This window comes from Motacilla alba, chromosome 15 (assembly GCF_015832195.1).
Source record: "Motacilla alba alba isolate MOTALB_02 chromosome 15, Motacilla_alba_V1.0_pri, whole genome shotgun sequence".
NCBI classification, from domain to species: domain Eukaryota; kingdom Metazoa; phylum Chordata; class Aves; order Passeriformes; family Motacillidae; genus Motacilla; species Motacilla alba.
Genome location: NC_052030.1, coordinates 5781698 through 5804467, shown reverse-complemented (window position 1 = coordinate 5804467; position 22770 = coordinate 5781698). Strand labels below are relative to the sequence as shown.

The following is a 22770-nucleotide window of genomic DNA, read 5'->3' as shown; positions in this document are numbered from 1 at the left end:
CGGGCGCTGCTCCCTCAGGGGGCCGGGTCGGGGCTGCGCTGCCTCCGCCCCCGGGCCCGAGCGGCGTCACCCCCTGGCTGCTGGGCACCCCCGGCTGCTGGGCACCCCCCAGGCTGCTGGGCACCCCCCAGGCTGCTGGGCACCCCCGCGGCAGCGCTGACGCGTCTCTGCAGTTTGCCCTTGCTGAGAACGTAGGAGGAGAGGCCAGGTCTGTCACTGCTACCCTCTAGTCTAACGTCGTCTGGGCTGTCTGAAAAATGACAGCCAGGTCAGGCTGAGGGATTGTTTAAGGGCCTTGGCGGAAAACGTGCTGTGGGTAGGACCGTCCAGTTATTTTCAGAGCCAGGGAAGGACAAACGTCCTGACAGCGAGAGCAGTGTCAGAGACAAACCGGCTCAGAGGTCACAGCCCAGGTACGGGCAGCGTTTCGATCCAGCCTCGGGGAGCCGCAGTTGCACTGTCGGGGCAATCAGCCCCTGCTGTTCCATTCAGGCCGCTTCTGGCTCAGAGCTGGCAGGCGGCACATTTAGGTCTGCTCCTCCCTGCAGTTCTGGCTCTTAGAACGGAGTAAATATCTACCCATATGGGGGATTTACGGAGAAAAGTAACACAGTGTTGAAAAACAAAGGGAATTCATGTTTGTGAAGTGACTTGAATGATAATACATTACACCGCCAGTAATTTCTGGATTATATTACAGCTTCTAATTATAGGGCATAAACACTAGAAGAACTAGCAATGGTTGCTGTAACATTAAGCTGTAGCAATAACATAAAATCTTGCTTTGGATCCCAAAATTCACCTTCTGTGCTTCAATCTCTTGCAAAGTTCTTATAACTAGGAGATTATTAAGCTCTATTCTGTAGGAAAAAATCTGCATACATTAACACACATACATACAGTCCTTTATTGCATAGTTTTGCAAACTGAAGAAATACCCCCCGAAAAAAAACCTCATTAAGAGGCAGCCATTGACAAAGGAGACTTGAACTCCTATGCAGTTCTTTTACCTCTGAAACTGCTCAGTGGGTTGGCCCATGTACCACATCATAGCCTTGTGTGAGTCCTATGTAAAACTGTGCATAACTCAAAGCAATTCAAAAGAGCAAAAGATCTTTTGATCTTAGTGGCAAGGAAACAGGTAGAAGGGCTCCCATCTTGTGACTTACATCTTTGTAATAATGGTATTTTGTCCTTGCAACAGCAAAGAACTAAAACACTGCACTTGATATTACAAGATGATTTAGAAAGCAGATTAGTGTTGCTGAGTAGTGCAAACATCATAAGATGCTCAGCTGACTCTCTCTTCCACCAGTCCTGAAGCTGCAAGGTTTTTTCCTGCCCATGTGATACCACTCAATCAAATGGTTAGTGGTTTTTTGCTGGCTTTGGCCTGTTTTCCATAGCTACACCTACATTTGAGAAAAATCTCTGATTTAAATGCCAGGCCAGCATTAAAACAAGCCCAGGTACTAAACACAGGTCACATATATGCAAGTCTATACACACACACACACAGTGTGCTTTCCTCAGGGCTTAAAACTCAATTCCTAGTGCTGGAGGTATAAAGCTGTACTCACAGAAAAATAAAAGCTCCCCCTCTGATAGTCCAATGCCATATTTTTGCATCATTCTAAGTAGCCTTGCTGTTCTAACTAAGACAACAACAACCAGTTTCCTGATGTCAGTTTGCAGGAGGTGCTTAGCACTGCCGGGCCAGCCTGAGTTGTAGGTGGGGCAGGGTCTGGGAGACATCCTGTGCTGTTCTGAATTTTGGGAGGTGGCAGCCCATTCGAGGCCACAGGCCCCTGGACACCAACACCAGCCCTTTTCCATGGGAAACAAAACTCACCACCCCAGTTTCCTGATGCCAGTTTGCCAGGAGACACTTGGTCCTGGGCGGTGGCAGGCTGGCTCTGGAGACATCCTGTGCCACTCAGAATTTTGGGAGGTGGCAGCCCACTCGGGGTCACAGGCACCTGGTGGGGGGCAGACCCCTGGTCATGAATGCTGACCCTTTTCTGTGGGAAACAAAACTCACCAACCCAGTATTGCTTCTGTTGTTGTAACTGCAGCAAAACCAGATGTCTGTGGTTGCCATTTTAGCTGTGGAAAATCAATCATATGGGGCTTTAGCTGGCACCTGTCTGTCTTTCTGGGAGGTCGCTCAGTCTCAGTGCATTTAGTGTCATTTACATGGTGCTCCCTATAATGCTTTTCAGTCCCACTTTAGAAACATAATTGGGTTAGAACGGTTGCCAGCAAAGAGCCATCAATGCCTAACACCCACGGCAATTAACAGCCACCTCATTGCCACAGGGACCTTTATTGTTTCTGGTAGATTGCTGTAAGCTCCAGGTAAAATTGCCTCAGAAATTATGTGGCTTCACCTTGGTCATGGGAACATCAGCTTTTTTTGATAGGAATCTCTTTATGATTCTCGTTTATGCACAGAAACAAAATAATTCAACAGTAAAAGGGGAGAATGTAAAATGTAACTACAAAGCCTTCAATCACTGAAACACCGCCCTCCCACCCCCCATTCCTTATGCACAATTGATTTTCAAGAATTTTGGAAACTCCTACCATTTCCACTCAGACGCAGCTGTAGGTATAACCTGGCCCTCCCTGAAAATGGTGCCAAATGCTTTTAACATGCAGGAATGAAAAATCTGTGGCACAAGACAATTTCAGAGGGTGTATGCTTACCCAAAGCGACAGATTATAGAAAAATGATATAGTTTTTATATTGGCCTTTGTTTAAGATGCTTTAAACTTTCTGTTTGCTTTGCATGACTGGAGCAGTTACTGACAGCTAAGGTAGCAGAGCTGGCAACTCCTGGGTGCGATCTACACCCCAAAACACACTTTTGCATCTTTTGGTATAGACGGCCCTTGATTTATGGAGAACACTGCAGCAACGCCTGGGCTCTTTCTCAGGCCAACACAAACCTTAGGCAAAACAGACAGGGACAGTTCTGAAGCCATTAGTACCTGGTACAGAAACAAGCCCACACGAGCCCTTCCATTGGCTTTTCTCTGCATCTGGTCCCTTCTCTGATGTCACTAAAGATGAACTCTACTGAACTCAACAGAGTAGCTGTAGACAATCAGATCTGCAAAGACTGTGTGCTTTTTTTTCTGTCTCCTTTCACTCCACACTGAGGAACAGCTGGTTATAAACCTCACTTCAGATGAAACATTTGTCTCCACTGGAATGCCTTGCAACAGAGCTCTTCCAACTGTGACCCCTAAGCCTCACACAAACAGTGAACAGAAGTAATAATGATAAAATGTGTCAGCTGGGGAGCAATCCAAGTGACAAAAAATGGCTTGCCAAAAATGTATAGAATTCCAGTTTCTTATCACTCAGCCTAAGTTGTTTAAGGATTAGATAACCAAAATAATTTACTCAGATTTTTTTTTTCTTTGCATTCAGTAGATATAAACATAATGTGAGAATAAGCCAAGTAAGTAAACAAGCAGAAGACATTTGAAAAAAAAAAAAAAGATATTAACATATACATATTTACATACTTAAATGGAAGATTTTTTCATCTGGGGGAGAAGACTTGATCTTTTTAAATTGCTGTCTTCTCTTTCTAGTCTTTGAGGTAGAGAGGGTTTCCTGGGAAGTTCTGCAGAGTCCTGGCAATGTGTCTGTCACTGTCGCCATCTCTCAGCCACTCTCCTGCCTGATGCTTGTCCTTCAAGAGCAGGGGATTTCCCCTCAGAACCCCAAAGGAATTAATCTGCATTTCCATTCCATCAACTGGGATTTTTCACATGTTTTCAGTGATGCTGGGAGGTGCCAACAATCACTGTAAGTGATCTGCCAGATTAACTTTCCTGTGTAGTAACACTGCTGAGGTGTTACCCATGTTTGCATTAATTCTTTTTTTCCCCCTTAACATAAGGACCTGCCTCTGGTATCTTTAATTTGTTTTAATGACTCCTGATCAACATTTGCAATAATCAATAACTCTGCTTTTGTTTAGACAGTGTAAGTTGAAGCTGAGGAAGCTATTTAGAATTTGTAGGCATGGATTAGAATTGTTGTTTTGATGATTAGCTTCTATTTTAGAATAAGAATGTAAAAATGCAATGTATGTTACATCAGTTCAGGCAGCTTTTGAAATAACTTAGTTCTTCATGGGATTTGAAGAACCTCTCGACATCTGTTTCAATGGTAGGTAAATATTAATGTAATTCTGAAAATTCCACAGAACATCTCTGCATCTTTTATAATAACTTTTTAGAGAGGTCAAACTGAATTCCTGATGCAATCAAAGAGTTAATGGAATCAGATAGTCTAGGTTTAGCTATTAATGTGCACAGTTACACAGTACCTATTTTGGACCCATCACTTAATTGTCTAGGAGAAATACTCCCCATCTCAACTCTTTTTTGACCAGGTGTCTTTGTAAATTTTAAGAGACCTCAACATCAGGCAAAGAGATATCTGGAAAAGGAATGTGCAGGCTTTACATCATCTCAACCCCAGTTGGAAGTCACAGATGCTGTAGTTTAGTTCATATTCAAATATTAATTTTTACCACACATTAGACACTGAAGGAAATGCAGCAGAGAGAAAATAACCCTCTGAAGAAAGGGAGAGTGGATAAAAACTCACTCACCATCCATGAGCCACAGTATCACCAAGGACCAGAGGCCTGCTAGGTGCATCAGGAGGTATTTGAGTCTGGTGCTTTTAGCAGTCCTCCATAATTTAATGCCAAGTGCCAAGTTAATAAGAAGGTCACAGTGGCAAATTTTGTCTTCCAGCCACCTTGCTAGGACCACACACCTTGCCAGGCATGATTTTGTGCTGGTGTAAATTCAGGTATTTCACATGTGGATGAAGGAAGGTGACAGGTATTGCCTGGCTGTGTCACATGGCAACCAGGGAAGCATTTCATTCTTAGCAGAGTGAAATCCCCCAGAGTTTGGGGGTTTCAACCCTTTTTGATGCAGGATGGAGGAAGCTGTTCTATGGGTGAAAAACTGTAGTTTAAGCATTTCTACAGAAGCCACTAAACTTCAAAGATTTGCAAAACCTCTGAGGCTGGGACAGAGGAGAAAATGTTTATGTCTTTTCATTTAAAAAATGGATTTTACTTCATTTCATTTCAATGACTTTTAGAGTTCACACTTTCAACAAAATTTCATGCAAGGGAAAGACAAACAAAGTCCTACTGTGCTACCATTGTAATCCCAAATGAACTAACTAGCTGCAGCCAAGGGAACAAGAAAAAGAAAGCACATTTTTTATGTCAACATGTAAACAGATGCCTTGTTGGAAGCAGTAATTGTTGGAAAACACTTTTGTGAAATACAGGAAACCTCAGCATTTCTACTGAATAACTCAAAGTTCAGGGAGAAAAAATTCAAGTTCAAAAGATATGACGCACTTCAGGATGGTGAGGGCTCCTGCTGGCTTTTGCAGCTAAGCTGAGGTAGGGCTGTGTTTTGTTTTAGTTAAGCTGGAAGATGCAGCCTCTCCTCAGTCCATGGCCTGGCTTATGCAGCTCTACCAGAAATCCTGGCCAATGTGCCTATCTTCACTGCAGAGAAGAGATTTTCCAGAGAAGTCTGCCTTGCCTTTCAGCTCCAGGTTGAATTTGTAAGGGCCTTTCACCTCTGGGCTCTGTGGGGGTCAGCTGCAAGGGCTATCCTGGCAGCCAGCTGTGAGTGCAGGCTGCAGAGGGAGCACTGCTGCTAAGGGCGTGTGGCACAGGGGCAAGGCTTGCTTGCAGGGGAATATTTGCTTCCAGTGGCAGGAAGGAGAGCTGAATAAACAGGTAAGAAATAAAAAAAAAAATAAAATAAAAAAAGCCTCCAGGAAGTGCATTAAATATTTAAGAAGGATGTTACTGTTAATAGCATTAAATGCATACTAAGGCTAAGAAGGCTGAGAAGCCAAGCTTTGTCTAAGATTCTTATGTTGTGCCTCTCACCTGTGCAGAGTCAGGGAGCACTGGCAGTTCTAGAAAGAGGAAGAAAACCCCAGAGTTTGCATTGGCAAAAAGAGGAGGGGCTTATTTTATGATTCATGACATTACTTCAGAATTGTGCTGACTTCAGCTGTTACAGTAACAGCACTCATCAGTAAGTGAAGCCTCTTGGGGAATGTGGGCAGGCTGTGACGTTCATCTCCCAGAAGGGGAAGCAAGTAGCAGGTGCACAAATATCCCCTCTGAAATGCCACGGGCACTGAAAACCTTTACAGAACATAAAAGACTTTTCTCTAACAGAAGAAATGACAGAACAAATGACAGAAAAGCTCACAGGAATTGCTTGAATGAAGATTTAGCAAGTTGTCTACCACATTTTAGCATGATCTGTTTTGAATTTCATTTAATATAATTCTTTTCTAAAAGAAAATGTCACTGAAGAGGCAGAAGGCTGTCTTCCAGCAGTCACCATCATTTCCAGTAGTCATTGCTCATTTGCATGAGCAGGGAAGAGCAAGAAAGAGTAAGAAAGTGACAAACAGCTGATGTCCCCTCTTGATGCAGAGAAGTCTCCCATGCTGCCAGTGCTGCCCATTTTGGGGCCTATAGGGAGAGCACAGCCTAGGAACCAAATTCTGCCATTAATAATATTGCTACCACCCATCCTGATTTTATTTTTCTCTTTCAAAGTATCAAAATAAACATACAAATTATCATCCAAAACTTAGCTGCCCATCAAAGTGCCCTCAGGATAATGGAAACAGGTTTTTAGCTGTTTGCTATGTAGACTACAATTGATGAGAGCCTAAAGATCAACAGGGCTGCAACCTACCTCAACTCAGTGATTCCAAATTCCTTGCTAGGAGACAGATCTGGAAAACCACTACTCCCACAGGTGTTCATGCCCCCAGACACATTTCAAACTTCAGGTGTGAAAAGGGTGCAGTTTCCTCTGCTGAAGCGCGCTTCTGTCTCCAAACTGAAGGTCCTTGCTTTGCTGAAGACAGTGAGTCTCAGGCTGAGCCTACAAGTCATGTCCTGTCATGTCCTTGACTTTGGGGCATGGGCAGGCTGGCTGTCTTTTAGGACTTGAACTCTGCTGAAAAAGGAGACACTTAAAGGCTGTAGTTTCTTAATACATTGTTTATACATGAATTAAGCAGCAGGATTGTCAGCCCATTCCCACAGAAACAACCCTTAAAGCCTTTTTCAACCCATTCCACTCCAGCTGCTCTTCCAAGAAGCTGGTGCTTGGCTTGTCAGCTGTTTCTGCACTTACCTCCACGCTGGCACAGGGTCAGAGGTGGAAATCACCATTAGCAATGGAGGAGTCCCAGTCCCAGTGTGATCCCTGCTTCCTGGAACAAGTTACAGCAAACACCAAGACAGCTACCCTGAATCCATGGACATGTTACCAAGGCACTTTCTGAGCTGCCATTCTCCCTACCTCAAACATGAGTTTGTTGTTTCTTCTGCAATATCAGAAGTGGGTGAATGTTTTGGGATAACACTACAGGCCACGAAGGGGGTCGTTCTGCTTAGATCATCCTCTTCCACAGGTGAAAAACATAGGCTAGGAGTATCTTCCACTCTCCATTTCAAGCTGAGTACTTGGCACTTTCACTTTCATTCTGGTAGATCCAGCGTAGCTTTTCTGCAGTAAGAAAAAGCAGTTCAATGCCAGGACAAATAAGATTTTACATGCAGCCTGATGGAGAACTGGCTGGCATCCAGCACTGAATGACAGCGTGTTAGAAGCTGCCCTTCGTGAAACTCTCGTCTGTTCTCCCTGCCCTTCTCTAGCCCAGCACCTTGAGCCATGGGAACTCCTGGCAAGGGTTTGCTGCCCTGCAGCCCTGAAGTCTGACTGAGTGTGCACTGCCAGCAAACCAAGGTGGGGGAAAACAAGCAAGTGGCTACCGTGACGGCCATTGATTGCAGGATCATATATCCATGGCATCATTTGGATCATCAATTTTGCACTGAAGCCAGCACAGAGCATGAACTGAATCGCTTGTCCCACCCCAAGCCACAGGCGGGTCTCGCCTCGGGAATGCGGAGCAGAGACCGCCGCAGAGAGCGGCGCGGCTCCCCCGGCGGGCCGTACCGGGCCGTACCGGGCCGTGCGGCGCTGCGGGCCGCCGCCGCCAGGGGCCGCCGCCGGGGCCTCCCCGGTGCTCGCCGCGCTCGGAGGCGCCGTCGCTGCGGCGGGGCCGCCCCGTGCTCGCCTCGCCGCCGAGCTCCCGCCTGGGGCCGCTCGGAGCGTGGGCAGGGGGGATGCGCGGCCGGGCGGCGCGGCCACAGCTCGCCGCCGGGGCCAGCGTCCCCTCAGCGGCAGCGGCGGCCGCCCACACCTGGCGGCGGCCCTGGGACCCGGATCGGGCCGGAGCGGAGGTACGCACCGCCCCGGGCGCGGGAGGGGGGCTGGCGGGTCCCCTGCGCTCCCGCCGCAGCGGGAAGGCAGGGCCGGGCCGCCGGAGGCCGCTCCGTCCCGGTTCAGCCCGGGGACACGGCCCTCACCCCTCCTGGCCGCGCCCGATGGAGCCGGGGATCGGTGGCCGCAAAGACGTCACGGCTGCAGGGTTGCCTCAGGTGATCCGCACCCGTGCCATTTCACTGGGCACCGCAGGCGAGGGTGGGCCCGGGAATGGAATTTGACCCTCTGACGCACCCTCGATCGATTAAATCATTCCACCAAGTCCCTGAGCTTTCGCACGCTCCTGATCTCCAGAGGTACACGCTGCACGCAAGGGTTTGCCCCCACAGGGGAGGGCACGGCCGGTGCTCCCAGGGAGGAGCAGGCAGGGATGGGGTGAGCCCGCCGGCCACACGCAAATCCTGCCCCTGTGCGAGCCGCCAGACAGCGGCGGGCTGAGGTGGAGCAGGAGTTAGTTAGTCAGGGGCTGAGTCACGATCGGGTTCGCCCGCGGTAAGCCTGTCTTTTCCTGTTTGCCTGTGATCTGCAGGCTGCCGAGTGTTCCGATTTAACCTCCTTTTACTTTTTTTTTTTTTTTTTTTTTTTTTTTTTTTTTTTTTTTTTGCCAGGGATGACATCTAAGGATGCTTCAGGTGAAGCTAATAGTAACTGGAGATGACTTCGGCTATTGTCCTCGGAGAAACCAAGGCATTGTGGACTGTTTCCTGGCTGGTGCGGTATCTAACGTGTCCCTTCTAGTCAACGGAAGTGCTGCAGCAGATGCAGCCAAGCTGGCAAGGAGGTAAGCTACTTTCTTTAGCTCCTTTGTGGACAGCCTCCACGAAAAACCAAGCCTGGAAAATTTAGTATTTTGTAGCCCCAGAATAAACACTGTATTGTAGCTCAGGCTGGTATAGGAAAACTGTATTCAGACACATTTACTAAAACTCTTCATAGTAAAACCAGTGAACTGCAAACTAATACCAGGAATGGTCTTTCTCTAGAACTGGCCAGTTCACCTTTTCCCCTCCTCAAGATAGGAAGCAATTTCCACTATTTGACTAGTAGAATTTGGGTTTGTCAGACTTTCTCCTTCCACACTGCTAAAAATGCATCATCAGAAAGAAAGTGCACATTATATACTCAGACCAATCTGCTACCCCTAAAACTATAAGAGCATAAAAGCACAAGTCTTTAAATCTCATTTAAAGGATCCATTTCACCCAGGCTGAACACAAGGTCAGCCAGGCTCATTGCAGAATCAGGCACAGGTGTGATTCTGCAAAGGCTTATTTATAAAACTGGACAGTGGAAAACTTGACTTTTTCCCCACCCCATAAACATTTTTTAAAAAGCACATCAATATTTCTATTAATTCTAGGCTTGATAAATGTATCTGTAAAAATGCATACATAAAGAAAAGGACAATACCTCGTACTTACCACCTTTACTTCTTCACCAACTTCAGAGGCTGCTGGCACAGTTAGCTCTGCAGTGGATCAAATGCTATGTGTCAATCTCATAGTCTAGTCCAGCAAATCCTTTCATAGGAAGCATTATTTGTGTTTAGGAGGTAAAACCCAGCTAATACTTCAGCTCTGGTGTGGGCAGTTGCTTGGAAGCAGGAATATGTCCTGAAAGAGAGAACATCAGGGTTGAGAAACAATTTAGGAAAGCAGAAAAGGAAAGGAGCTCTACTGCTACTAAATAAACTGAGACCTTGTGCTTCAAATGCAGCTGCTGTGGGGAAGAGTTTAATGAGAGTCCTGCTGACCTTGTTCTCATTGAGCATCTCTCCTCAGTTTGCTGTGATTTTAGGGGTACTTGGAAATTGTTTGTAGCTTCTTTGGAGTAGAGTAGTGGAGAAGAGCCAGAGTGCTGTGTTAGTGGCAATCTGGTCTGTAAAAAGGCTAGAGATTCCCCACAAACATCGAGGGAGGAGCTGCCTGAGAACGAGAAGGGGAGAGGCACAACACCAGTAAGATTCCTAAAATCCTATTAGAAAATGAGACATAAAACACAGAGATAAAGCCAGCACATCTCTCAGACACAGCGGCACTGTAAAACCTTTTAAGCCCCAGTGGTCTGGTAATGTTGTCAGCTATTTTAGCCATGGTCTTTAGCAGGCTTTTAAAATAGAATCCACCTGGCCTCATTTCCATAGCCAGGAAGTAGGCCATGTAATCAGGAGTTTAAAAAGCATCTTTGAATCCAGGTCATGACACTGGTGCTGGAAGCTGATATGGGTGTGAAAAGCCAGGTTGGAGGGCAGGGGACAGCAGAGGCTGCAGCCTGCTGCTACAATTTGATTTTTTTGAGGAGGAGGGGAACATAATTTTGAATTGTCAATGTGAATGAAATGGATTTAAATCTGTTTCTGAGCATATAAGCAGGGTGACTTTGGGAACATCTGCTAGCTCTGAAGATCACTAGCCCAGGTTCTACAGTTCCTCATTTGTGTAACTCTCTGCAGGTGTATTCAGCCCTACCTAGCCATGGCAGGAGCATTAGCAGTTGTGAAGAGGTTTCCACATGTTATAATGCAAGCCCAGCTGCAGCTGCTGCTAACTGGCACCTGTGTGTGTAGATGAGCCCCTGTGTCACCCCTGAGATATTTGTTCATGTCGGCTGACGCAAACTCTTTCTACACAGATGACAAATAGGTCAGATTTGCTACAAATGCCATTGAGTCCTCCTCATCTTGTGGTGCAGAAATCGGAAAGTATCACGTGCTTGACTGCCTTGCCAATATTATTCCCTCTTTCCTCTGCTTGGTGACATCTCCCATCCCACTGTAAATATTGAGGCTTTTTATTTTATGGGATGACAGTCTGCCTGTTGTTTTTTTTTTCTCCTCATGTTTGTCTTCCCCTATTCTGCCTTGACCAGTGGCATAAGCAGGAAGAGTGGATCTGTCCCCAGCTGAGAGAAGAGGCTTGAAGCAAGTAGCTTGTCCTTTCCTGGGGCACATTCCAGTGCTGTGGAATTTGAGCTTTCACACACATAGTGCCAGGATTAGCAGAGTGATGGACTGCTTTTATGTCTTCTTGATAAATGGTCTATTACATGATTGCTTGTAACTGCAAGTCTTAAGCTCTCACTCCTCACCTGGTTTTAAGTTAATTGGACACAGGCAGAGCTAATTAATAAGGAGACAACTTTTCCTTCCTAAGCACCTCATGCTGCCCTACAATGTTAGGACTTGGCATCCTTTAGAAAGGAACACAGTTCCTCTGAAATTTCTTTCTTCCTTTCATTTTCACAATAATTCTGTAGTTTCTGGGTATACCATCTGTTGCCCTGAGTCTTGATTAAAAGCCTTGGCAGACATGTGATGATAGTCAGCAGATCTTTGCTGACTATCTCTGCTCTAACACAAGCAGCTTTAACACAAGCCAACTGCAGAACAACAGAACTAAGCAGTAAAAAATAGACCTTCCTTAACATTCAGGCTCAGCACCTTGGGCTTTCCTCATCCACTGTCACAACTGGGCTGAAAGAAGGGGCACACTCATTTCTGGCAACAGAGAAGTTTCAGCAGAGGCCGGATCCATCAGCAAATGACAAACCTATTGATAGCATCTGCCAGAGCAGAACATAACCAGAGCAGCAGGTGGGAGAACAGACTGCCATTGTGGGTTGAGGGTTTTTTCAGTTACTCAAAACTTTTCTCTTTATAGGGCCTCGACTGCCTGTGATTTCCTGCTTATTCATATAATATAATCTCAATTTTCTACTTAACAGGCCCTACCTTGAAGCCAGACTTCCTGGTGATTATTACAGAACCTTTCCCAGAAAATGGAAGGGTTATTTTGTAACCTGAAATGAAGAGATGCCTTAATTTTTCCTTAGAAATATGGAGATAGAAACAGAGACATCTAAGACAATTTGCTGCTATATCCTCCCACCTTTATATCAAACAGCTCAGGTGTCACTGAGCCTTAGGACCTTTTTCCATTTGTGTCCAAATAGCTCATGAAGAGTGACATATTTTAGAACACAACCTCAGTCTTCCTGGGTGTTTTTTTGCAGTTTAAATACTGAACATCAGCTGAAGCCCCCACAACATCTGGGTACATGTAACAGAAGGATCTAACAAAGCCACATTTAATTAAGCCCTATTTTTTTCACTTCCTTTCCCATCAACACTAATTGCAAAATGTGTGTGTAAATTGTGACTTAATTCTGACCCTCCCAGTTAACATCTGACTAATTTAGAAATCCCTCATGCTTTCTCATCAACCCTTGTATGTGACTGTTAATCATACAAGGGAACAGCAGGCAGTTCCTCTGGTGAACTGTTTGGATAGGGGTGGGACCCAATCTGAAGCCTTACACTAGAATCCCAGATTATATTGACTTTACTGGCAGCAGCCCATTGTTCTGACGTAAGGCTACAGACACAGGAGCTGCACTTGATACAAAGATGTAATTACAACAGAAACTTGGGTCCCTAAGCTATGTTACAGCACCAGCTCTCAACACTGCAGAGGCTTTAGAGCATTTCTGGCAGAAGAAATAGGTTTTTAGCAGTAATAGAGCAAGAAAATATGCTGTTTGATGAAAGACAGATATTACTGAATGGTGAAAGCGTGTGTGAGGAAGTATACGAATGCCAACATGAGGAAACTAAGAGGTGCACATTTCTACTCAAAGCCTTGCTTTGTCTGGCTTCAGACACTTGGGTGTTCACTGGAGTGAGATGATGAGATACAGATATTTACGTGAGTCTCTGACTTGGGTCACACTTGGGCTGAAACCTGATGATCAGCAGTTTTCTGGATGATACAAATGGGTTGTTGAAGGTGGGATCTGTTTACCCCTTAAGGGAAAGGGTAAAGTGCCATGCTTATGCCAGAGCATCCAGCCTTCAGCAAGGCATTTGGAACAGTGCTTGGCAAATCTCATCATTCCCACAGCCACTGCACTATCCTGTGGCATGGCCAGGCAGGACACTGTTACTCATCCACCAACCACAGAGTGATTCAGTGCAGTGCCCGTCTCCAGGGTCAATGAACAGGGATTGCAGCTGCACATTGCCTCAGCAGAGACATTTATTCAGAGCACTCGTGTGGCAAAACAAGCAACTACTTGAAAAGGAAGCAGTTTAAGCAGTTTAACTGATTGTATTTCCTCTCTCTTTGATAACTGGACTGGGCCTGCTGACTCAGAAATCTTTCCAGGGTGAATTTCTTCTAGCACCTGCTGTAAGGATATTTCCTCCTGCACAAGTCTCTCCTTTTTTCCCCCCACCTCTATAGGGAATGCTGAGAAGAAAGCCACAGAGGTAAAAGCCAACTTTCAGTGCAAACAGCTCACTAGTGCATTGACCTCAGTGGCCTGAACCTCTTCTCCACGAGTTCCCAAGCAGCTCAGTCTGATGCTGTTCCTGCTGTAGGAGCACACACCTGTAGCCAGTGTCCCGTGGCTTTATCAGGAGTGAAGTGAACCCCTGTGCTAAATCCTGCTTCATCTCTGCATTCCCTGGAGTACTGTGACAGACTTGCAAACACAGAGGGGCATCTAAACAGACTAGAAGGGTCATTGCAGCTTAAAAGAGTCACCAAAAAGGATTTAGGGAATCTACCCAAGAAGATTCTTCACATCATTTTGTTTTGGCAGTGGTAGCTGTGTGCAGAAGCTAAATTGTTGCCTGAAGCCGAATGCCAATCCTTTTATTTTGCATCTTGTGTGAGCAATTAGGAGTTGATGACCAGCAGTGACCAGCAGGGCTCACCCTGTCCCATCTGGAAGGGGCTTGGGCAGAGGAGTATGAGACCAAACCCGCAGCAGCTGAGCTCTGGTTCCAGGGCAGCATCACACGCTATGTAAGCTGCTTGAGCTGCTGGTCTCCAGTATTTCAGCCAACAAATTAGCAGCTATTTTACAGTCTTTTGAAAGATGTGGGCAACTGCAAAGTATATTTCTGTAGCAGAAGCAATCATATGTGCTCTGAAAAGTGGGCCCTTTCAGGATATTCCCGCACCTTGGCTTTTCTCCCTGCAAGCTTGCAGTAGAACTCCGCTGTACTCACTCAACTGTCCTTCTCCCCATATCCTTACAACCTTCCCATCATGCCTTCTTTTGTGCACCTCCCACAGATGAATATTTCTGAACAAGTTTCTCGTGTGCAGCATTTTGAGTTTTGCTTTCAGATCCTCTATGTCAGAGCCGTTAAACACAAGCAGTTCCTCTCCAGACGCCTCGGCATGCGCAGTCTGTCAGACCAGGACTGACTCCACGAGAAAACTAGTAAGATATTCAGCTGGTGTTAGGCAAAGCTCTGAAACACACTCTAATGTTACAGTCAGGGTCTCCCCTTACCCAAGGACAAGGCCAGCTCTCTCTGCACTTCCACATTCTGCACATTCCCCAGCTCTGGGGCTGGGTTCAGCCCTGGCCAGGAGCTGCTCTCATGTTCCTTAGTGCAGCCCTTGGCTCCTTGGTGTCCCACACCTGTCAGAGGGACTTGCCTTCTCCTGGAAATAGCCTCCCTCATAGCATTTGAGGCATTGCACAATTGGAGGCAGTTCATTTGATGCTCCTGGGAGACAGCACTGAGAGGCTCAGCTGTTCATTTCTTGCCCTCCCACAACACATGAGAAAGAGAGTACTCAACAGAAAAAGTCCATCTGCTGATTCATGGTAACACAGGAATCCTTTTTTTCTTGCAAACAGCACTGGCTGTGGTACAAATAATACTCCAGCTGAGGCAGTAAGAGCTTCCCAGACAGAAGAAAGAATCTGGGGTGGATTTCTAAAAGAAAACCTGAAGAAAACCACAGGCTTCCTCTCTGCCTGTGGCTTGTGCAGGGTGCCCAGCCGGTCACAGGATAGAGGGGAAGCCCTCCTGCCACAGCACCCCTTCTGCACTGCAGCTGCCTCCTGTGCTGCCCTGCAGCCTGTCACCCCCAGTGACACACCTTCCACTTCTTGCATTAGCCAGGATTTGGTGTGCACATGTGCTCAGGCCCTCACTATGATGAACATTTATCATCAGTGAAACAATCAGGCCCTGTTGCACAGAAATCACCAGATCAGAAAAGCCAGAGAGGATCTTTTTCTCCACAAGCTGTTTTGCTCCATTAAACAAACATTCAAGCTCCTTAATCACACAATGGACTAATTTTGTTCCACAGAACTGTGCATACAATTTGACTCCTAACATTTATGTCTTTGAGAAGTAGTATCTAGCAACTGACTGCACCATCTCCCTGGGTCACAAGACAGGGGAGAGCCATGAAAAAAAAGCTTTCAGTCCTTCAAGGGCCAAAGCCTTAGAACCTGTATGAGCTAAATGACTCTGACTTACTCCAATCCATCTACAGTCCTGTCTCCAGTGAGCTGGTGCTTCCCTAGTCAGCTTCAGATGTGTTGGTTTTGCACCCTTTGCCTCAATGGAGATTGTTTTTGTTTTCTCCTTGTGGTACAAGGGCTGTGTCAGGGACAGACCACACCCACCTTTAACAGCCCCGTGCAGAAGTTCCAAGAAGGATTTAAAGCATCACAGACTTGTTGCCTTGAATTTCACTCTGCACCATGACTCAGACTGGGCAGCACAGATGGAACATTGCAGTTCTGTCATCCACTCTCTGGGTCAGCCAGAGGCCAGGGGTTGTCCTGGAAAAAGTTTCAAAGCATCATTTTGGCTACTGATTCTGAGGATTTCCAGAAATGCTAATGAGACCCAGCACAAATCCAAGCATGCACAAGTCCTGTTCTCATTGTAGGGAAATGCACAGTACAGACCAAGAAGGAAACACCAGCACTCTGCTAAGCCCTGAGGGGAGCTCTGTAGCCACACCAGCTCCACAGTTCCTTTTTTTTTTTTTTTTTTTTTTTTTTTTTAAGAATCTTACAGCATGCAGCTGGGTAATGAATCATACCCCTGTGACTCCTTAGCAAGCTCTGCACTTCACTGTGGGCTCCTTGCACTAATCCTTCTCATCCTTCTCTGGCTGTGCCAGGGAGATGCCGCTCTGTACAGATCATCCTTGCCACTCACTGAGAGCTCCAGTAGACTGAAGCCTGGCCACTGCAGGCAATTCCAGCTGCAGCCCCTTTTATTTACACCTGTAGCTTGTGCTGTTGCCATAACAGCTTCCTTGGGCACTGTTTGTATATAAATGACTGGATGCTACTTAAGGGCAGCTTTAGGAGTCATCAAGTAAAACTGGAATGTCTCATAAATGTACCATTTTTAACAGGGTGAACATCTCATAAATGTACCATTTTTAACAGGGTGAACAACTCAAGGTGATACCTAGCAAGGGCTAATGGACCACTTTAGAGAAAGCTGCAGGATCTGGATTTTTCAGTTGGTTATCAGTGACTGCAGTTCCTGGAGTGCAGTTACAGCATTTAGCCCAAGATACCTCATGCTGTGAGCCACGATGGGGGCAGGGTTTGGGGGCACTCACAGGCTGGCCCTGGGTAGAGTGCTCAGAGTTGTTACCTGGAGATGTCCTGCTCTGGTTGGGGTCACTCTGCCATCCTTTCTGGCAGAGCAGAGATACAAAGATGTACTCCAGTGAGTACTGCAACACCTCTAAGATCATTCTGGTTCTTACACTTTAATCTCCCCCTCTTTGACCACAGTGAGGGAGGTGCAAAGCTTGGCAGATATTTCACTCTCTTACAGATACAACATCCCAATAGGCCTGCATGCCAACCTCTCCGAGGGCTCCCCTGTGTGTGAGGTGCTCAAGACAAACTCTTCTCTGCTCAACCAAGATGGATTCTTCCATGGAAAGATGGGATTCAGAACAGCTCTATCAAAAGGTCTCCTGAATATGTCAGAGGTAGGAGAAAGCCACATACAGCTGTACAACTTGCCTTCCTGATAAAAACCAGCCTGCATTTATCCCAGCACGTAACAGCTGAGGACCTTTCCCAGATCCCAGCTATGAGTAGGCTTAAAGATGAACCCTGCCTGTGCTGCCTGTGCAGCTTGAGCTGGATTTTAGGTCCTGGGCCTCATTCTGCCAAAGGCTTTGCAGCCTTTGAGAACCCATTCGTCCCTGATTCAGTGCCTGTATACACTGTTAACTATTTATCTGAGGAGGTAGAAGGGGCATCGGGACAGGTATTTACAAAGAACCTAGAGATCAGTAAAGAGCAAATGACAGAAAAGTCCTAAGTAGGTACCAGGCCTTTCATCAGTTTGTGAGAAGTTTTGGTTCTCTAGGCAGGTGGCTGGTTTTGCCCCATGAGCAAGGATGAACATGTTCAGGTGATCAAAGCTGCATCCATTTTAAACAGAAATGGGCATTCAAATGTCCTGTGTTTTATCCCCTTCAGCACCATCCCCAAAGGCAGTACCACAAAGAGCCCCGTGCCCAAGGGAGGCTCTGGGTAGCCCAGCAGTGCTGCACATCCCTGTACAACCCCAGCACATCCTGCTTCCCAGAGCTAGGTCCCGACTCCTGCCCAGGGGGGTCCCAGCAGCCCCATCACTCCCCTGCTCTCAGCCTCTGCCAGGTCTTGCTCTTACCCTTTTCTGCTGCACAGGTGAAGCAGGAGCTGAAGGCCCAGGTGGAGCTGTTCCATGAGCTGACAGGTCACCTACCTCCTCACATGGATGGGCACCAGCACGTCCATGTTCTCCCAGGTAAGATGGAAATCTTCACAGCACCAAGCAGGTGAGAGTCAGCTTAGAGGGGACTCCCCCTGCCACAGCTCCCTGTATGGGCAATAACCCCCACCAGGAACCTGCTGGCAGTTGCAATTTGAATGTTCCCACCTGACCCCACAGTCCTGCCCACACCCAAACTCTGCTTGGAGCCCTGGGCCTTCCCATAGCAGCACCAGGGCATTAATGACACAAATGCCAAGGTTACACCTCCTCTTCCAAGGACCAGTAGTTCTCCTCAGCATCCTAATTCCATGTTCTTACCTGCATTGGAGTAGGCAGACCAAACCAGCAGCAGACTGGCCAGTTTAAACTGGAATGTTGGAGCTTGCAATAGCTGATGGCTGTTTCAGATGCTGCAAGAACTCCACCCTGTCCATTGTGTTCCCATCCCAGTCCCTGCCTGCAGGTCTCAGCTTTGGAGGTGAGCAAGGATCTTTTGTCCTTGTTTTGCAAATAAAGTCATTGTTGTACAGAGATGGAAAATGGAGTGAGAAAAGAATCCAGGTTTTCCCACTCCGGTACTAACTGCCTCCAGGTAACATTGCTCTGGATGTAAAAGGACTTGATGAAGAATTTGTTCCTGACAGTGCAGTCACCTCTGGTGCACTCTAAGACCAGAGTCACTCACTTGCAAGGGGGGCTGGACTAAAGGCTCAGTGCTGAAAGGAAGAAAGGCACCTACAGGAGGAGTTCAGGAAGAAATGTTTTCAACATAGAAGGTGACTCCCACACAGATGGATTTCAGCAGAAGATAAACCAAATGGAATTTTATTTTCTTAAACACAGAAAGGAAAGAAGCCTCTGTGCTAACAGCTTGCAGGGGGCACGAGAAGCTGGTTATCCAACTCCTGACTGCAGTCTCTGGTTTTGCTTACAGAGGTCAGGCATGTATTTGCAGAGGTGTTAGAGGAATATGGGATTAAGTACACACGTGTTCCCATAGAGCCAGGCCTTCATAACTGTGACTGGATTCCACCATCCCTGATGGACTTCTACCTGGGAGTAGAAGAAGATTCTTTTAACACAGTGGATGTGTTTACAAAGCATGGAATAAGGTAAGACAGGTGTTACTCAACCTTTTTTGTAGTAAAAGATTAAGATTGTATCAGTTCCTGATAGCATCTTTCAAAAATGGAACACCATCTTTCTCTTTCCTCTTTGGACTTACAGAAAGGTTCAGGAGGAGCACAAAAGTGCCAGGGGCACAAAGGCTTAGGAAGTTTTGTTTGAACAGAGATGAGTCACTTTCCACTTGAAAAGGAATGTTCTTTTCAGGGTATGCTTCTCAGCCTTTCTAGTGAAGCTTCAGTCAGCCTGGCATCTGGAATGCCAGGAGAAATGCTGCATCAATGCTGGAATTTTAAAAGTATTATCTAAGGAAAGCACTTAAGAACTAAATTTTCATCTTCCTGTTGTAGGGTCTTAAGTAGCAGGAATGAGACTAATTAGAAGCTGGTGGAAGGGGAAGCAATAAGCTCTGAGAGCTGGTAGTATCACAGCAGCTGATCACTGCTGTAAGCAAACAGCCTTGTCAGTGTCCTGCATCTCAGGGGCCAAACCTGAAAGCTCAGCCCTTCCCCCAATAAAATCATTCTCTTGAAAGCTTAGACAGTGTTTTATGGGTTAAAGGCCTTTGACTAGAGACCCTTGCAGTCACCTGTCCTTTGGGGCAGATGTCATTACTTCCTCAGTCCACTGGAAACATTATCTTCTGGGATTATTTTTTTTTTTTGTATCAGTGGTTCTGAACACCAGCAGCAGGCTGGTATTTCTCCCTTCTCAAGAACAGCTGAGCTGGGGCTCTTATGTGATGCTTCAGGTAAAGACTCCAGCCTTGATTTCTTCTGAAAACATTTTCATTCTGCCCTCACATGCAGTGGCTCAGCTCTCCTGGACTCGTCCAGGCCACACTTAGAACTGACACTTGCAGCCAGACTTGAATAAAGAATTGTGTGAAGCTAGGAAACAGTGTGTAGGTGGTGTCCTCTAGCAGTAACATTTTGTCCAGTTATTATGGCTCTTTGATATATTTGGGCAGAAGGGTTCTTTATCTGGGTGGTTGCCATTTTATTTCAGTCACTTTTGTTTCTACTTAGTTTAGGGTTATTATTCAGGCTTAATTTATTTTAATAGTGTGGCATTTCTCTGTTTAGCGTTGCTCTGCTTTTAGGACAATAAAATGCACCTGTAAGCTCACAGATGCCAAACACAGTGCTGGGGCTGTGCTGGGCCTTGCTGTCCGTGCAGAACTGTGCTTGAAATAGGATCCTGGTTTCAATCAGGAAAAGTTCTGCTTTTACTTTTGTTTATAGTTAAAAGTTTTTTAAAACTCCTCCCAATTTTATATCTTAAATTTTAGGTAAATTTTGATTCCTAATCCACTGGACGTAACACAATTGTCTACGTGCCTCTAGCATTAACAGCAGTGTTCCCTTCTCTGGCTGCAGGTGGCCAGACATTTACATAGGCCTGAGCACCATGGGCAGGAACATGTCTGTCAGCAGCATCCGGAGTGCCATCGACAGCGCCATGCTGCAGCTCACGGCCAAGGCACCGCAGAGCAGCACAGTGACAATCGAGCTGATGGTGCACCCAGGCTACCCCAGCGTCCCACCCGTCGGTGGCTGTGGGGAAGGACCAGATGATTTCTCACAGTCCTGGGAACGCCTCCATGAACTCCAGACCTTAATTAAGCCAGAGCTGCAGAGCCATTACAAAAGCAGGAACATTCAGCTGTGCTCATTCAAAGATCTTTAAATAAATGACCATCCATCCGTCTGTCCATCCATCCATCCACCTGTCCATCCATCCACCCATCCATCCATCCATCCACCCATCCATCCATCCATCCTCTGAAGACAGGCAGTTGCTAATGTCCAGAGAAGCCATATCACTGTTACCAGTGTCACAGTCCCTGGTACAGCTCACAGGAGCTGTGAGCAGCCTGGGAATGGACACCACCACCCTGTGAGCAGCTCCAGGCAGTACCCAGAGCCCCAGCTGCCAGTTCTAAGGCCACGACATCTGCTCAAAATGTGCCAAACTCCTGTGACGCCCCCTCCACAGTGCCCCAGTGCAGCACACGCTCCCAGGGCTCAGCTCCTGAGCCAGCAAATGAGCAGCATGGGGACAGGCTTGGCTGTGAGACGCTGCAGCACACCACCCTGAGGGGTCTGATCATTTCTCCTTTCAGACTTGACGGCAAAACAAGAACCCTGCTGGGGAGCGGGCGCTGCTTCAGAGCGCCCACTCAGCGCAGGTCACCCACAGGAGGCCTGGACACCTTCAGCGTTTGGTTCTCTGAGAGCAGCCAGCCCCTGCCCCTCCACCTGTACCTGCTCACTGATGGTGAGGGTGCAGGGACACGTCACCCTCAGAGCCTTCCTCTGGTCGGAGCACTCGGGTCACACGTGGCCCAGTGGGGTCTGCAGCCACCTCCCAGGAGCCGCCTCAGCCGGCAGGAATTGTGTCTGCCTGTGTACATTGCCTCTTGGTGTTAAGCCCCAGTAGCAAAGTAACATCAGCTGTAGCCCTTCTGGAGAGGCTTCTTATTTTTTGGATGACTTTGCAGGAGCAGCAAGTGTTGACCCATCTGCTATTTCAGTGACTGCTGTGTATGAGCAGCAGCAGCAACTGGTCCTGCAGCAGCCACTGCCCCTCAGGACAGCCACGAGCTGTGCCAGCCACAGCGTGGCTGCGCATGGAGAAGGTCCCTGTACCTGTATGTGTCCCTTTCACTCCTGTCACCAGAGCGTTTGAACTCCAGCAAGTCCCAGTAGTGCTGATATGTTCTTAACTGCAGCCCTGTCATTCCTGTAAGGACTTTCACATGGGGAAAAATTCTCTGCACAAGAGTGATCTATTTAACATAATTGGTTTTGTTAACTATATTTTTTAATATAAAAAATATCAGTACCATCATTATTCTTTTAAATGAAAAATAAACTCAGACCTTTTCTATTGCAAAGCTTCAGGACGCTTTTGGGTTTAATTCCATCTGGTGAGTGAACTAAACCCACTCACCTGTCCCCACTCCGCTGAAGAGCCTCCCTTTCTATCATTAATGGGAACCGCCTGATCTTTCCTAGAACACGTGAGGAAGTTTTTGTCCTGTACGAGTAGGAAAAACATCAAGGATGCTGTAGAAAATCTTTTCCCCGTTTCTTTCCTGTATTATGGAAAATGCCTTAGATGTGTGAGCCGGGGCCGGGTGAGAGCGGGGCAGGTGCTGCCCTGGGGCCGCCCCGGCCCCGCTGCGGGAGCGCTCGCTCCTGGCAGCGCCGCCCCGCGCCCCCCGGGCCGCACTGCAGCGCTGCCGGAACGCAGGGCTCCGGCGGCTGTGGAATTGTCACCGCGTCCTCGTGGATACGTTTAAACCTTATTATAAACGTTTAAAGTGCCCCATTTTCTAAGCGCTGGATCGGCTCTGATCGCACCCATCAGGAATTTTGCGTGCATTTCCTCGCAGCTGAGCACTGAAGACCTGAGGGCAGCTTTTACCCGAGCACCGTACTGCGAAAAATGGATTTAGTAAATTTGTTATTTATAAATGAAGAGCATTAAACCCCAAATTTACGTTTAATTAGAGAAATGAATAATGAACTACTAAAATGAACTATTCAATAGGGAACCTTTCAATTGCATGAAATATAGGGAGATCAGGAAATTTCTCAGTAGTTCTGTGAAAGCTTTAAAGACAACCCAAGTTGAAATTAAAACATTACTACAACCCCAGTTAATTCCCAGACCTCTGTGCAAATAAAACC

At 46.8% G+C, this 22770-nt stretch overlaps 1 protein-coding gene and 1 long non-coding RNA gene across 8 annotated transcripts; one reads left to right on the top strand and one right to left on the bottom strand.

The window, feature by feature from the left end:
* Positions 1 to 6013: 6013 nt before the first annotated feature.
* On the bottom strand, positions 6014 to 13308 carry LOC119707358. Of its 4 annotated transcripts, XR_005258754.1 has the most exons (4): positions 10145 to 13308; positions 9813 to 10004; positions 6787 to 7050; positions 6014 to 6575 (listed from the first exon to the last, which is right to left on the bottom strand). It is a non-coding gene; the product is annotated as an uncharacterized LOC119707358 (long non-coding RNA). The 4 variants fall into 4 exon arrangements; XR_005258755.1 differs by having other exon boundaries at positions 9802 to 13308; XR_005258753.1 differs by having other exon boundaries at positions 6787 to 7053; positions 9813 to 13308.
* Positions 8050 to 21971, top strand: YDJC (YdjC chitooligosaccharide deacetylase homolog). Of its 4 annotated transcripts, none has more exons than XM_038152208.1 (6): positions 8050 to 8348; positions 9000 to 9172; positions 17012 to 17171; positions 17881 to 17980; positions 18882 to 19059; positions 20452 to 21971. In XM_038152208.1, exons 2-6 carry the CDS (start codon positions 9015 to 9017, stop codon positions 20759 to 20761), a joined length of 906 nt encoding a protein of 301 aa, XP_038008136.1. In that variant the 5' UTR covers positions 8050 to 8348; positions 9000 to 9014; the 3' UTR covers positions 20762 to 21971. The 4 variants fall into 4 exon arrangements, with proteins under 4 accessions (XP_038008136.1, XP_038008137.1, XP_038008138.1 ...); XM_038152209.1 differs by lacking the exon at positions 8050 to 8348 and adding an exon at positions 8382 to 8687; XM_038152210.1 differs by lacking the exon at positions 8050 to 8348 and adding an exon at positions 8694 to 8883 and having other exon boundaries at positions 18948 to 19059.
* Positions 21972 to 22770: the final 799 nt, after the last annotated feature.

Bases quoted from the DNA above. Each gene is read 5' to 3' on its own strand.
- YDJC (XM_038152208.1), top strand. From the start codon at position 9,015: ATGCTTCAGGTGAAGCTAATAGTAACTGGAGATGACTTCGGCTATTGT. The intron at 9,173-17,011 runs GTAAGCTACTTT...ACTCTCTTACAG, and splicing joins GCAGCCAAGCTGGCAAGGAG to ATACAACATCCCAATAGGCC. The intron at 17,172-17,880 runs GTAGGAGAAAGC...TCTGCTGCACAG, and splicing joins GTCTCCTGAATATGTCAGAG to GTGAAGCAGGAGCTGAAGGC.